Raw genomic sequence first — 16,498 nt, forward strand, 5'->3', positions numbered from 1 at the left:
CTGGCTCCTTGTGACCACCCCCGGAACAGCCTGGGACGGGGGAGGAAGAGGCCTGTCCTCGTGACCCATGGAGACTGTCACATCGGGGGCGGATTTGGGCCACAGCTGGGTGCTCAGGGGTGGGGAGACCGCCGCTGGAGCGCCAAACCTGCCAAATAGAGTGGTGGACGGTGGTCGTGATGACAGCCGTGCACACTGGATCCATGACCCAGGGAACAAGGAAACTGCTCTTGCTGAACTCTTGGGTACTGCAGCCACTTGGGCATGCAGCGCAATTTAATGCAAAGGTAACAAAAGATTCTCCTCCCGGCCCTCGACCAGGGGATGGTGTGGTCTGCTTTCCAGCTCCAGAGCAGCGGGTTTCATCGTCCCTGGGCCGCCCATCTCAGGGGCACTTCAAAGCCTTTCACGGGTTCTTAGCCGCCGCGAGACGGGTAGTGTCTGCTTCCTGCGGTGGGCTCCACACCGGGGCCGGGACGCAGGGGCAGGCTGCAGCAGAGCCGGTGCAGTCACCGCAGGGGGACACCCTTGGCGATGAGCAGACGGGGTGTGGGATCTTGAGCCACGCCGGGGCAGAATGTGCCGAATAACCTCGTCTGCTGCTTCACCGCTGAGAACTGCTGGGCAAAGTCCTCTGTGTTGCTGGACTGGCCAACTTGGGAAATGGGGGCAGCAAGGAACCGTGCCTTGTCGGCCTCTCCCATCTCGACCAGGTTGAGCCAAAGGTGGTGCTCCTGGACCACCAAGGTGGACATCACCCACCCGAGAGACCGCGCTGTGACCTTTGTTGCCTGGAGAGCGAGGTCGGTCACCGAGCGCAGCTCCTGCATCAATCCCGGGGTGGAACTACCCTCGTGCAGTTCCTTTAGTGCCTTGGCAGACTTGCAGGAGAGCCATGGCATGCAAGGCGGAGGTGGCTTGTCCAGCGGCACCGTAGGCCTTGGCCGTCAGAGACGACGTAAACCTACAGGCCTTGGACAGGAGCTTTGGGCGCCCACGCCAGGTGGTGGCGCTCTGCGGGCATAGGTGCACTGCGAGCACCTTTATCCACCGGAGGGATTGCCGAATAGCCCTTGGCCGCCCCACCATCGAGGGTAGTGAGGGCGGGGAAGAAGAAAGATCGGGATCGGGCAGTAAAAAGTGCCTCCCACGACCTTGTCAGCTCTTCATGCACTTCCGGGAAGAAAGGAATGGGGACGAGGCATGGCTTTGAGTGGCGCCCAGGAACCAATCATCAAGCCGTGTGGGTTCAGGGGAGAGCGGAGGGTTCCACTCTAGCCCAACGCTCGCGGCTGCCCGGGAAAGCATGTCGTCATCTCCGCGTCAGCCTGTGACTGGGAGACCGCACCCGAAGGGAGAAGCCCAGCTGAGGATTCCGCGTACGACTGGACAAGCCCGCTCTCCGATGCTGCGCTCGAGAGCTCATCACTTTCGCGGGCTCCAAATAAGAGGTCGAACTCGCCGTGAGACGAGCCGGCGGACTCATCCAGAAGCCCGATCGGGGCAGACGAGCGTGCTGGGGAATGGGAGGTCCACAGGGGGGATACCTGGTGGAGGCAGTCCCATTGGGGTCCCCAAATCGCCCCCAGTGCTAGCCACGCTGGCCTCATACTCGTGGGTAGAAGGACCGAGGCGGGGAGCCTCTGGGGTGGTTTGCTTTCTTACGAAAGTAAGCCACGACCGCATCGTTGCCATGGACATGTTCTCGCAATGAGTACATGACCCATCCACAAACGCTGTCTCTGCGTGAGTAGTGCCCAGACACGAAAGACAGTGATCGTGACCGTCAGAAGGCGAGAGATAACGAGCGCAACCAGGAATAACATACAAAGGAAAGGCATCTTTAAAAAGATGCGTCTTTAAAAATACGTTCCGTGTGTGCCGCTCTTATATCTTAGAAATATACTCTTTTAGAGAAATATACTCTTTTATTTCTGCCGAAGCGCCCAGGGGCATTCTCTGCAGTGCACCAGTGCAGAGGAGGGAGAAGCCGCTGAAATACACCGTCAGATCCAGCAGAGGTGAATGAACAGTCATGGGAATTCAGCTCAGTGAGCATGACCGTTTGGCTCTGAAGAGAAAATCTGAATGAGTGGTTGCATACCAGCTCATTTTATACCCATATGTCCGGGGGAGTGGCATGCAAATACCACTCGCCAATTTTCATTTGTGCTCCCAAGAGTGACCCCTAGTGTCACTACATCAACACAACGTCGAGTGAGTGACAGATAGGGAATGTTAGTTAATACAAATTAAATTGTTCATTGTTAGTTCATGCTAGTTCATAGTGAATTAACTGTTGTTAACATATACAGCTTTTGATTTAAAAAAATGTGTTACTATATGTTGAAATTAGCATGAACCAAGATTAATAAATGCTGTAATAGTATTGTTCATTGTTAATTAATGTTGTTAACTAATGTTAATATATGGAACCTTATTGTCAAGTGTTAATGGTGTGGATTTGTTGTATTGTGTCTGTAATGGTAATAATATCTTTCACTTTTTGGAAAAAAGCTGGGGATGCCTTGTACTTGCCTACAACAAGTTACCTAGCAGTCAATTAACTTTGGTTTTATAAAAATGAAAAAATTGATCTTTTCTGATTTAAAATTAGCAAAATGATAACCAATTTAGCAATGACACAATTAATCTGCTCTCTTGATATAAAATCAGGATATACAGTTTTAGATGGATGGATGGATGGATGGATGGATGGATGGATGATAGATAGATAGATAGCATTTGTTTCATCCTAGGGTACAGAAAAGTTCCACTAATTGAAGTATCACACATCATATATAATAAATTGCACAAAGCTAGGCTATTCTCAAATTTGTTTTGATATTTCACAATATGTCAAACTTCACATTAAAAATAATAAATTAAACCCCATACTAAACATGTATGAGATGCTTAATTACAATGTCGTAATGTCCAAGGACAACTTGAATAAAAAATATGTACTTGACTGCAAACAGGGGACAAAAGTGACCAGCCCCATTTCCTTTTGACCTCTTGTTCCAGTGTTTGTAAATATTTATTTTATTCTTAATTCTAATATCCAGAAGATTTATTGTATAATTTCAGAAATGAACTGCAGTACTGTCCAGTGTCACCAAATGTCAAAAATGATCTCCAAGCAGTTTAAGAAAATACCTGATTTTACAACCCATGATATTCTGGATAATTCACCCTAAAATTAAAACTCTCATCATTTACTCACCCTCATGCCATCTCAGATGTGTATGACTATTTTTCTTCTGCTGAACACAAACAAAGGTTTTTAGAAAAATATCTCATCTCTGTAGGTCCACACAATGCAAGTGAATGGTGACCAGACCTATCAAGCTCCAAAAATCACATAAAGACAGCAAGTAATCCATATGACTCCAGCAATATTATAGGTGTGGGTAAGAAACAGATCAATATTTAAGTCCTTTTTACCATAAATCTCCACTTTCACTGAGTGAAAAAGGATTTAAATATTGATCTGTTTCTCACCCAAAGTGATTGCATCACTTCAGAAGACCTATATTAAACCACTGGAGTCATATGGATTACTTATTACTTATGCTGCCTTTATGTGATTTTTGGAGCTTGAAAGTTCTGAACACCATTCACTTGAATTGTATGGACCTACAGAGCTGAAATATTCTTCTAAAAATATTCATTTGTGTTCTGCAAAAGAAAGAAAGTCATACACATCTGGGATGACATAAGGGGTGAGTAAATGATGAGAGAATTTTCATTTTTCATTCTCTTTAAGGCAAAGGAAATTACATGTTCCATACAGCACAAATGGAATGGTCAATAAACTGAATTCACCAGCATTATTTTTAGCTTAATAGCATGCTTAATAGCAGTCTTTTTGCCATGTGCTGTGATTTTTTTTAAACCATTAAGTGCCCCAAAATCTCTTCTCACTTCTCTTCACTTCTCTTGCTTTCAGACAGGATGTGATAATTCCAATACCTCTGTTGTTTTCACTAATTGTTCTTTTCTCAAGGTCCAGACACAGAATTTGATGAGAGGTTTAACCAGTCTACTCTTGCATTCTAACTGTGAAGGGTGTAGGCTAATTCAGTAGTGCCCATGCATGGCAGATTGTGGTGTTTACAATACAGAGAATCTTCTTTCCAAGAAATGAGACAGAAAGTAATTATTTAACACACACACACACATACACACACACACACACACACACACACACACAAATGGAAGTTCAAAATTAAAATTGAGTGTCACAGAAAAAATAAAGGTGTCTTGGAGAGTGCAACATGTGTCTAGATTGGTCAAACATTTTTTCTATGTAACTGTGAGTCCTTTAAATACAACTCGATTTTCAGAACACAAAACAAACATTAGCAGAATACTGTCTATTCTTTAGGGTAAAACATTAAGAGTGCTGCTATCTTCGAACAACAAGGTCAGTATATACTTTTCAACCAACAATGTCACATGACCATTTATTCCATAGAGACAGAAAATGTATACATATCCTGCAGGAAAGAACTGAATGAAAAACAGTAATACAAAGACAGAGATATTGTGAATATAACTGCTAATGGAAACAGACATCAAAGGCCATCTATGCATCATTCAATCCCAACCCACAAACCTACATCCATGAGTAATTAGGGACCTAAAAGAAGACATGTTTAGACAACATTCTACAACTTGGGCATGAAACACATGCAGAATGGAATTGTGTCAATAAAATGTTACCATAAACATTAGTTTTGCAATACCATAAAAATGTAATGACTAAAAAATTAAATAATTAATGGCTAATAAATAATGATACTTAGGTAATTACAAAGGTAATGGTTTGTCAAGTACATTAAACACATGAACAAAATTAATAAGATAGACACATTATTTTCAATTTTACACCAAAGTCTACAAAGGTTTTTACCTAAACTTTAAAAATGTGTCAGCTATGCTTTGCAACTCTTCCTGACTTTATTATTTTGCCCCAACCTAAAATCCTGAACCCAGTTCACCCAAAAATGAAAATCCTGTCATCTTTTACTCACCCTCATGTTGTTCCAAACATGTAGTACTTTCTTTCTTATAAAAGGAGATGTTAGGCAGAATGTTAACTTCTGTCAGCATTCATTTGCAGTTAAACTTTTTTCCCTACCTAAAGTGAATGGGGACTGAGGCTAACATTCTGCTGTAAATCTCCTTCATTGCTCCACACAGGTTTTGACCAACATGAAGGTGAGTAAATTATGACAGAATTTACATTTTTTGGGGGGATGTGTCCCTTTAACACAACACAAGTTCATTATTAAACATGTCTAAGCTCCACTGACCTGTAGATTGTGCTAAATGAGGTGTCCAGGTAGTATGACACCTGATGAGTAGAGTGGTGGGCTCCATGATGGCTGAGGTACGGGGACAGTTGTGGGCTGGAGGGTGCAAATATGAGAGGACTGCGGGAACCAGTGCCTAAGGACTGCAGATGTTTTTCAGCTGGGGGCGCATGAGGGTCTGGGGGAGCTGGATAGTATCCGACAGAGGGAGGCTCATCAGGCGATGAACTGCTGTAGGTCTGTGATGGGTTTGGGTACTCATAAGCTCCATCCAGGTAGTTGACAGATGAGGTGATGTCCCCCACGCTGTGCTCCTCCTTGGGGTACATTGGCGAGAGTTTGTGGGGAGCAGGTGGTGAGGAAAGTCCCTCAAGCTCTTCTCTCTCCGGGCTCGGGCTGATCATGCATCGCTGCCTGGCACCAGCAGCCTCTCCACCGGTCTTCCCTCCAGACATCACCATGGAAACACATGCACAGCCAGCATGACTTTGGGTACTATCTGTTCATAAGCAACAGCCGCAAGACATCTGTTACTGTCTTTTTTTTTTTTAAAGCTCCTTTTTTCACCCTCCCACTGTCTCTCTCAAACTCTCTCACCCTTGCTCTGCTTTGCTTCCACCCTACTGCTCTGCCTACACTTAAAAAAAACCTTCTTCTCTCCAGCAATCCTCTTTGGACAGAGAGGTGAATCTTTTTTATATATATGTGAAAGAGGCTGTTTTCTTCTATCCTTCTCTCTCAAACTACTATTTCATTAACTATTACTGTACATCAGATGTCCTCAATGCCTTTTACTAGCCTTAAATATTAATCCTAAGGAAGTTAAACACAAAGAGCAACACTGCAACTGACAGAAGTGTAGTCTGTCCTTGCCTTTTCTTTTTTCCCCAAAGCTACATAAAGTGCTTTCTATGAAACAGTGATACTTAACTGACACTATTATTAATACATATAACCATTTGATCCCAAACCGACAATGGATGTACACGATTAATCGATTAATTGAGTACTCATTCAGCTTTAAATATCACTCGAATATTGCAATTTTGCCTGCCGTGGTCAACAATGAAACTGCTTCTCTCACCTAAATCTTGCTGTTACAGCTCAATGCAATGGTTGGTGCTGCTGATGCATGTTAAAGGAATAGTTCACCCCCCAAAAAACATTCTGTCATTATTTAAAGTCATTGTTTCTCTTCAGAAGACTTGGAATGTATGTTTCTATGTATGAGTGCAAATGTTACTTGTTTTTGATGTTGTTGTTTATGCAAGATCCTCATTTATTCATAAGAAGAACAAGTGCAAATGTTTAAGGTTGAATTTAAATTCTAAATTGAAATAACCTATTAATCGTTTTTTTTATTTTTTATGTTAGAGTACTCAACTACACAGTTACTTGAAATGCCCATCCCTAAAACTGACAGACACTTTTTATTCAAAGTGGCTTAGTGCATTTAAGCTATACATTTATGCCAGAGTGTGCCATGTTCTACCAGTTGTGCAACAGGAAAACATCTTTTAGATTGTACAGTATATTGAAAATCAACAACAAAAACATGCTGAATCTTTGACACTGTCCTTACCAAAATTTACCAAAAGTTTAACCTTGCTGCATCACCTGTGTTCACAAACAGCTGATGTATCTCTGTCTTCCTCCTGCATCTTTCCTTCTCTCACTGTCCAGTGCTCTGACTAAAAACAGAGGTAAGCAAATTAAATACAGCCAGCTCGATATTGACAGTCGCTCTTCAGAGCAGGTCATGGTAACCAGGTAAACGAGATAGAAGGTCACAGCCTGAGTCACTTGCCAAAACCTTTGGATTTTACAGGTGATGGGTTCAAAACCACTTGCTACATACTGCCATCCTGGGTTATTACAGTTGGGAAGATTAAATCAGCTTAAAGTTTTTTGCGAGATGCTATAAGAGAAAAAAAACAAATGCATTGTTCAGCTCACAAGGGATATGTTTGCTAATTCTTTATTTCTCTTTAGCTACCTGTATGTAAAGCTGAAATGGAAAATATTTAGGTGTCAAATGTCCGTTATTAAATAGGAGGGAAATTCTGTGTTGGAGGCCTTGCCTAAAGAAACCTGTTTAGTTTTAGCACCTCTTTTAATGGAAAATATATATATATACTGTATACATTGTGCTAACGTTTTAGGCACTTTTGAAAAAGGTTGCATAGTGAGGATGTCACCAAAATAATGCCATATATAGTTTTGATTTATAATTAACGTCATACAAAGTCCAGTAAACATATAAAAAAGCTAAATCAATATTTGGTGTGATCCCGTTTGCCCTCAAAATTCTCCTAGGTACACCTGGACACAGTTTTACTTGGTTTTTGTCAGATAGGATGTTTCAAGCATCTTGGAGAATTCGCCACAGTTCTTCTATCTATTTAGGCTGTCTCAATTGCTTCTGTCTCTTTGTGTAATCTCAGACTGGCTCAGTGTTCAGTGGGGGCTCTGTAGGGGCCCATGCTATCTGTTGTAGGGCTCCCGGTTCTTCTATTCAAATCTTTTCTATTTGCAAAAGGAATGTTTGGTAGTCTAAAATGTATTTATCCTATTGACACTAAAGCTGAAGATATAAATAACCATCTTAAGACAAATGTTTTTGTGAAAGACTTTTGCACAGTACTGTATACTATAATGCTCTCTGCTACCCATGTTAAAATATACAACAAAGAATTTCTGACAAGTGGGTGTCTTTTACTTCTTTATTCCTTTTAATAAGGATATTTGTTGTTTAATTCAATTAAATTATGCAGCTCTGTCGTCAAAAATAAGTAATCACAATGCATAAAATTAAAAAATGAAATGACTTCATATCATGTCTATTTATAATGTCTCACAGCTTTGCAAATTAAAATGGCAATTTTCTTAAAAGAAAAAAGAAAAAAAAGGAAAGCTTACATTAAAACACATTATTTTGGTTTTGTGGTTAATGCATGCAGAGGCTTGCACAATGTGACAGATGCACAAAGTGTCATTCTGGCTCAATAAATTCTCCATCTCCTGCTCACGTGTTAATGGTAAAAACATGCTAGGAAAACAAAAAAACAATGATTTTTTAATCAATGATTAAACACAATCAAACTGAATCTTGAAGTCTACAGTTCAGTGTAGCTCTCGCCATTAACAAGCACAGTCCAAAACTGTGACCTTGAGTTTCAGGGAAAAAAACAGCATGTACAAAGACCCCTGCTGACCTAAAAACACAAAAAGATAGCATTCACACATTTATTATGTAACACCAATGCTTTGAGGGTTCTGGGCCCTTTTCTCTGCACCACAAAACAGAGGAAAGACATTTTGGAAAACCCATGAAGCATCCACACCAAAAAAAAAGAAATAAAAATGCTCTGTGAAAGTAAACAAGTTGCGCTCACAGAAGATAGGTCAACAAGCGGCAAGTGTCTGTACCGGGAACATTTTTGTCAGCGTAATTTGATGACTCGTGGAGAATCATGCTGTATGCAGATGATTTAGTCCTACTGTCTCCCACAGTAGAGGGTCTTCAGCAGAGCTTGTCCCTGCTGGATGAGTACTGTCAGGAGTTGGCCCTTACAGTCAACCTGGACAAAACCAGAGTCATGGAATTCCAGAAGAAGGCCAGATCTCAGGAAAACAAATACCAGTTCACCTAAATAGGAGAGGTCCTTCAGCACAGCACCAGCTACAGTTATCTGGGCATTGAGATCAGTGCATCTGGGGGTTTCAGTCTGGCTGTAAGAGCATTGAATGAAAAGGCTTGGAGGGTATTTTATGCAATTAAATCACGATTCAGCCATATGAAATTACCAGTTTAAACATGGATTAAATTATACAACTCAATCATTAAAGCAATTCTATTATATGGATGTGAAATTTGGGGACCAGTCTTAAATTTTCAAAATTGGGATAAAACTAAAGTAGAAAAAAATCAGTCGAAATTTGCAAAGAATATTTTGGGGGTACATAGAGGCACTTCCAATACTGGCTGCAGGACAGAATTAGGCGTATATCCCCTAAACATTGAAATACAGAAGAGAACCCCTGCTCACCAATGAGATCCCACCAGTGTCTCATCCTCTAAATACACTGGCTCTTAAACTAGTTAATGAAACTCAACCCGTGACTGACTCCAGGTACAACTCTAAAATCATTATTAAAGATATTGAGAAAAATCTATAAGATACTCATGATAAAATATTAAAAACTCAATTTGACCTCCAAAACAAACTCCAATGTTATTTGGCCCTAAATAGAACAACAAAATTGGCAAACTACTTATTAAACAATTTAAAGAGAGAAAAATTCTCTCAAAATACAGATTAAGTGATCATGATCTAGAAATAGAGAGAGGAAGACATAAGAAAGCCTGGACACACAGAGAGAGCAGAGAATATGCAGACACTGCGACTTAAAGCAAATAGAGGATGAGAAATGTTTTTCCCCAAATTTGAAACTATGAATCCATCATTCCTTATACTCAATGATACAGAGAAAATCCCCTATATACTTGGAGAGGACATGACTAATTCACTGTATACATTTAATTCATATTGTATATATTCTCCTATTTTGAATATTTATGTCTTTTTATTATATTTAATCATTCTTAGTATTTAAATATTTAAATTTTCTTTTCTTTTTTCCATTACTACTAATTGTTGTATTTATTATTGTTTTATTATCTTATTTAAAACAATTAATATTTACATAACCTTAAATTGCTTTGGCAATACTATACTCCAATTGTCATGTCAAAAAAGCTGAATTGAATTGAGAAAAAGAACATGAGGAAATAAAAGAGGTTTGCAAAGAAATAAAACAAATCTCTTGAACTCACCAAAATCCATTGTTAAATATAATTACACTAAAAATAAATCAAGATTTAGAAAAACAAGAAAAAAACAAGAGTCATGTCTTTTGGCTAATTTATTGTTGTTCAGTTTCTTTCTAAACTTTTAATTGCGTTCAACTTTCAAAACAAAGCGTTGGCATTTTAATAAGTACAAGTACAGGATTGCACCCAATGCCCACCTGGCGACTGACACACTGTTTGCAACATGCTCATAAATAAGCTTAAATAGAAACAGTCATGTTGCAATTTTAAACACAATAGACATTGGTACATCTGGTAAACTTCTTTTGTAACAAAGGTCTAGACAATCCAAAGTGTAAACAAGTAACCCTTTATCGTCAAAAGATGCGTACTCCCAAAGTTTTTTTACCAGCCAAAAAGCAAAAGTATCTTACCAGCTATTCAAGTTAGTAAATTATTATGATTTAGTTCTTGGCTAAAACAAATCCTTGGAAGGGTTTATGCATTTCATCAACTTGCTTCTGTGTTTTCATTATTGCCCTACTAGCAGTATTTTGTTTAAAAACCAGAGGATACACTAAAGAACAAAATGTGTTGCACATATAGCCTGAAATGCATATTTCTTTTTCACTAACTCAAGGACTTTGGGATAAATACATTTAGGCATATAATTAGAAGTTAAAATTCAATGTCAATACCTTTTTTTGTATTTAATGTGCACTATACCCAAACACCACATCTATGGAAATGTGTGCATGTAGAGCACAGGCAATTTTCACATCTGTACATTCCTGTAGTAACCGTACTTGTACAAGATAAAAATTAGCAGTGCAAACAGATAAGTCTTTTAATGAACTATGAGAGAAAAACAATGTCATATTTGTCTTCAAAAATTCATCATTCTAACAGAACTTTGTTTGGCTTTTGGCAACTGAAGCAGCAGAAAGCAATAACTTTTGCTTGGTCTTCATTTCTTCAGTCAGTGAAGAATCTGTATGATTGCAGGGAAAGCTTTTCTTTGACAAATTACACTACTGTTCTCTTTGTGGACTGGAAAACTGAACCACAGCATATTTGCCATTGGTCATCCAGTTGGGATCCTGACAGCTGAGCTTCTCAGCCTGGCCTGGCTGTAAGCCTACCTGAACATTAGCCTTCAATGTTCTGAGACTACAGAGTGGGGCTGGTTGGAACCCTCTCAATGCTTTATCAAACAGAACCGTGTGCTCCCAACATCTATCACCAGTCAGCTTGCGGTAGTTCAGGTCTCCTTTGAACAGAATGAGGTCAGAGCTCTGTAGCATGGTATAAAGATCAGCTGCATCAGCTGCCATATCGCAGAACTCATGCGGCAAGGTCCAAAAAGGGTGGTCGTGGTAGGACCAAGTGCCCTCCTTTATGAAATGCTTCCATTGGACACCGCTTGCTGACATCCACTTATGATTGGCCACCATGGTCTGCATGATGGTCCACTCAAAGTCCTGTTTGGTGACGTCCGAAACGAACCATGGGAAGGACTTGCCATGAAATCTGATTTGCTTGGCAAGTCCAGCAGAAACAAGGAAATCAGCAAGGACCAGATCGGTAATAAGCTCAAAACCAGCGTTGTCTAAAACAATGTCAACCCTTGCATGTTTCATCCCTGAGGCTTTACACTCTTGAGCAGCAACCATTGTAGACCAAACTTTGTTAGAGTCATCTACTAGGATGAAACGCTGGAGATCAGGATGAGAATCAAGGGAACTAGATCTTTGAGAGTTGTCCTGACCAGCCGAGATGGACAGATCACACTTGTTTCCCCACAAGGACACCTACAAAAACCCCACAAATAAAACCAAATTACTTTAAGGTGAAGAGCGTATTTTTATTTTTGTTGGAAAATAGTCTTGCAATTCCATTTGGTGATGCTAGTGCTGCAGAAAACACAAATTTTACCTTTAACATTCTGATATCACCAATATTGTAATGGCAATAAAGTACACAAATATATCTATGTTTTCTTTCAAAATCATGTCATCATGAAACTGAGGACATGCTGAAAACAAGAGCCAACCCCCTAAGCATGTTATTTGGCATCAAGGATATAACTGGATATCATTTGGAGTAATAGGATTATCTGTTTTAAATTTAAGATGTGAAATATACGGTTAACAACTCTTCAGTCTGCTCTTTCAGGGGTTTCCCCAGGATAATCGGCTCTATAGGACTCATTTAACTCAATTACAATCAGGCATCTTCACACAAACAAGGACAGAGGTTATCCCGCAATGTTGCTGCTGTTTTGTTCTAATGTCATAGAAAGTCTATAGCAGACATACAAAGATTGAGGGTTCATCGATATATCGTATCACGATTAAAAAATTAGACAATTCATAATGTGATTTTGAAAAAGGGAATTGTGACATAACACATAGCTTTATCCATTTCTCTAAATTTTGACTAACAATATGTTTGAACAACAGCATAGGCCTATGCATCATGTGTTGGTAAAACATGATGCATAATTTCTCACTCTGATAGAAGCTCTGAAAGCACATACTGTATAAGTGCAGCATTTTGAGGTTTAGGAATCCGCAACACCAAATTGCAATTTTTGTTTATATACAATTAACTGTACAGCCTTCATGGATTTCAAACTGATGTCTCAGGCGTCAAAGTATGCAAGTTTTAAAGTGTTTTATATGGTTTCCCCTAACCTTGTAAGCGCATTATACAGGAAGCACCGGAAGAGAGACATCCTGCAATAGAAGATTCAAGTTTACAGAGATTTAATGATGGTACTATATTAATCTACTATAAATAATGCTGAATAAAATGTATAATAATGCTACAGGGAAATATCTGTTGGTCATAACTGCGCCAAATGTAATGTCTGATTTTATCCGAAAATATATGTATGGCCTACTACATTATTTTACTGGGTAAGCATGTACTGCCATTAACTTATTTTTAAAAGACTATTTTAGATGTAATCAGTGACAATACTATTTTCAATATTGCAACATTTCAAATATTTTAAAGGTATGCAATCAGTGACAGTGTGCAAGAATAATGTGTGCATCTAACATATTCAGCTAAGCAAAATTATTTATATTTATATTCTGGTGTCATCATTGCCCTGTGCTGGGCTGATTTTTAGTCCCATCCATCCCTGATTAATCATTTTGCATTTTAATGAACAGTATTGTTTGTTAAGTTTTACTATAAAGGAAAGGAATTGTCTTGCATATGTCTTTAAAATAATAATTTAAAAAAAATTCAATCTTGACATTTCTTGATTCAGGCTTTGTTTAACGTTTCGAGAGAGTATCGAATTGTAAATTCAGTATCATGACCCAAACTGAATCGTGAGATGAGCGAATCATCAATTGAGAGTATACCCTTTTCAAAACAAGTGATTTTGGGAGTTTAACTTTCTAAAACATTTAAAAGCAGGTAGGAGATTCAATCCCATATCAAGAACTCATACAAAACCTTCAGGAAATATAGTAAATAAATATCCGTTTTACAGTTCTACCCATTTTTTTAGAGGAACGAAACTAATTATGCAAGACCTTGCTTCAAATATAAATTATATGAGGCATTATTGACTGAAATGCTGACTTTCCATTAACTGGATGTCCCATAAAAGTTTGTATGGAAGTGATCATTCAGTATAGGCTTCAGCTGGACATACCAACCTGGAACAACTTGAGAAAGTGCTCTCGCAGCTGCATCTCAGTCATATTCTCCATGTTGGTGATGAGTTCTTGAAGGTATGTGCAGAGGGATTTAATCGCTTGTTGAGATTCAAAGAAGCTTTGCGTCTTTCCCTCCTTAAATACGTCAAATTTATTCATCGGTGGACTTGGGTAACAAAACAAAACAAAAACAAAAAAAGCCAATTAAACCATTCAAAACATTCAAATAAAATAAGGGAGTACAATTAAAAGAATAGTTCACCCAAAAAATAATATTTTCATCATTTAATCACCCTAATGCCATCACAGATGTGTATGACTTTCTTTCTTCTTCAGAAGTGAATAGTGACCAAAACTCTGAAGCTCCAAAAAGGCACTATAAAAGTATCCCATAGGACTCCAGTGATTTAACCCATGTCTTCTGAAAATCAAGTTACATTTTGGTTTGTTTTTATTCAAAACTGACTGGATAGCTTCAGAAGACATTTTCAACATGTTTTTTGGAGCTTCAAAGTTCTGGTCACCATTCACTTGCATTGGACCCACAGAGCTGAAATAACCTCCTAAAAGTCTTTGTGTTCTGCATACAAAAGTCATAAGCATCTGGGATGGCATGAGGGTGAGTAAATGAGAGAATTTTCATTTTTGAGTGAACTATCCCTTTAACAAAGAAATACTTGTTCCTTTTTTTCAATCAAAATGTTGAGTTTTGTTGCTTTTAGTTCATGTCTATTAGCGTTGAGGCCACAGTGGCCACCTATATTGTAAGAAAAAGTTGCCAAAATTCACTTTTAGCAAATGTACACATTTCAAATTTACAATCTTTCTCTTCTGGGGGAAAAATTATGACTTATCCTGCACAAATTAAATGCTCTCTAGAGTGACAATGCTCCCTCCCTCTAATACCAATAACTGGCAATAGCAAGTAGCAAACCATGGTTCAACGTGGTAGCATTAACTACATATTTTATTTTATGTTTTAAAAAAAAAAGGGGGGGGACAAGCCACTTGATATGTCCCGTTCCCGATTTCAATAGGAAATATTAAAATACGTACAGGAAAGAAGCCATTGAGTCTTTAAGTACATTTAAGATAACACTTTACAAATATCAATAAGAATCGCCTCTGGTTTGTTTTACTTCATATACAGAGCCTCCTGGATCCTCCGGTACATATAGCACTCCATATAGAGCCATGGAGACTTGAACCAGCTGGCAGGTTGCCTGTTCTCCATCAGGTCCTGCTGTCTTTGCATGTACTGGTTCCAGGCCTCTGTGTCCTTAGCATTATCAGTCAAAGCCAGCACAGGCTTGTCTGTCTGCAGTTCATTCCTCAGCTTGGACAGGAAGGAAATGGCACTCTTCTCTGCCTGGACTCCTGCCTGAGGAAATAGATTACTTACAAGTTAAACCTGGGGAAACTGTCAGTTCAAAAGACCTCTGGCCCCAAATTATTGATAAAAATAGGGGGCAAATAATTAAAGTAAAATAATCTTAAGTGCAAATAATGCAAATACACTTAATTTACTTTATAGTAATTACAAATTAAAAACACAGACATCAACGGTAAAAAAAAAAAAAAAAAAAAATCCTTTATACCCCTCCATACTCTTTGAAGAAATTGTCCTTATTGCGGTGTAATGTGTCTATCACTTTTGTCAGTATGGTTGGTAGTCTGTCTCTCACAGTCAGATAGGCAAATGACCTAGAAAATAAGTGAATAATAGAACAAATTGTGTGCAAATATTATTTAGTTATGCCAATGTCATCACATCCAACAACAGCATGGCCACTAAAATAAATGAGACTGGCTGTGTCTCCTCCAAGCCAAGTTAGCTACCTGGAGTCCTGGACAGCATATTAGGAATTATAGGCCTATAACGCCAAAAATGCTGTCTAGGTAGGCAGCTAACTAAGTTTAAAGACAGTAATTGACAGGTTGCATCAGACTGCCTAATGAAATAAATGCAGCATACATTCATTGTTATTAAACAACACACACACGGAGACGATTAATTTCCTAATTATGTTCAGATGACGTAAACAGTGAGCATGAAAGCGGTTGTGTAAACACATACCCCTCAAATTTAGCAGAAAGCGAATGAGGAGGAAACATTCCCACTACCTCCATCTTTGCAAACAGGAAATGAAGATTTTCAACAGAAACTTTATTTAAGTGTGTTCGGTGACCAATTCACAATGTTATGTGGCTTCAAAAATGATTTAATTAATACTCTCTCTCCTTCATTCTATCGCATAATGTGTGGATACACACACAACCGTACGCGCAAATTGTTTATTTGTCGTTTAACGATTATCAGTCAACTTCAACCCGTCCATATCCGTTGACACTAATGTCCTCTTGTGGCCGTGAAAAGAAATGCTGGTCGAAAAGCCATGATGGCTAAACAAACATCTCATAACCAGTGTTGGGTGTAATCCTACTACAAAAGTTACTGTAATATAATTATTTTTAGTCAAAAAAATAGTGTAATGGCTTTTTTATATGGTTGTAAACACCATACAGTTACTGACTTTCAATTAATTTAATTTATTTTAAGTACATTATAGGGTTATGCTTTTTTCTAATATACTATGTTGAATAGGCTACATCAGAATCAGAATGAGCTTTATTGCCAAGTGTACTCATGTACACAAGGACATATTTATTTATTTATTTATTTT

At 38.9% G+C, this 16,498-nt stretch overlaps 2 protein-coding genes across 3 annotated transcripts in view; both read right to left on the reverse strand.

The window, feature by feature from the left end:
• The window catches only part of LOC127410337 (estrogen receptor-like), a 32,741-nt gene extending 26,908 nt beyond the window's left edge, over positions 1-5,833 (reverse strand). For both annotated transcript variants that reach the window (XM_051645540.1, XM_051645539.1), the window contains exon 1: positions 5,322-5,833. In XM_051645540.1, the coding sequence (XP_051501500.1) occupies positions 5,322-5,782 (461 nt within the window). In that variant the 5' untranslated portion in view covers positions 5,783-5,833. The remainder of the gene's footprint in view (positions 1-5,321) is intronic.
• A 4,401-nt stretch (positions 5,834-10,234) lies between these two features.
• Positions 10,235-16,158, reverse strand: LOC127410339 (damage-control phosphatase ARMT1-like). Its single transcript, XM_051645544.1, has 5 exons — positions 15,892-16,158; positions 15,413-15,518; positions 14,954-15,195; positions 13,815-13,980; positions 10,235-11,945 (listed from the first exon to the last, which is right to left on the reverse strand). The coding sequence occupies exons 1-5, from the start codon at positions 15,942-15,944 to the stop codon at positions 11,166-11,168; spliced, it is 1,347 nt and encodes a 448-aa protein (XP_051501504.1). The 5' UTR covers positions 15,945-16,158; the 3' UTR covers positions 10,235-11,165.
• Between the last annotated feature and the right edge of the window lie 340 nt (positions 16,159-16,498).

Source organism: Myxocyprinus asiaticus, chromosome 19 (assembly GCF_019703515.2).
Source record: "Myxocyprinus asiaticus isolate MX2 ecotype Aquarium Trade chromosome 19, UBuf_Myxa_2, whole genome shotgun sequence".
NCBI lineage: Eukaryota > Metazoa > Chordata > Actinopteri > Cypriniformes > Catostomidae > Myxocyprinus > Myxocyprinus asiaticus.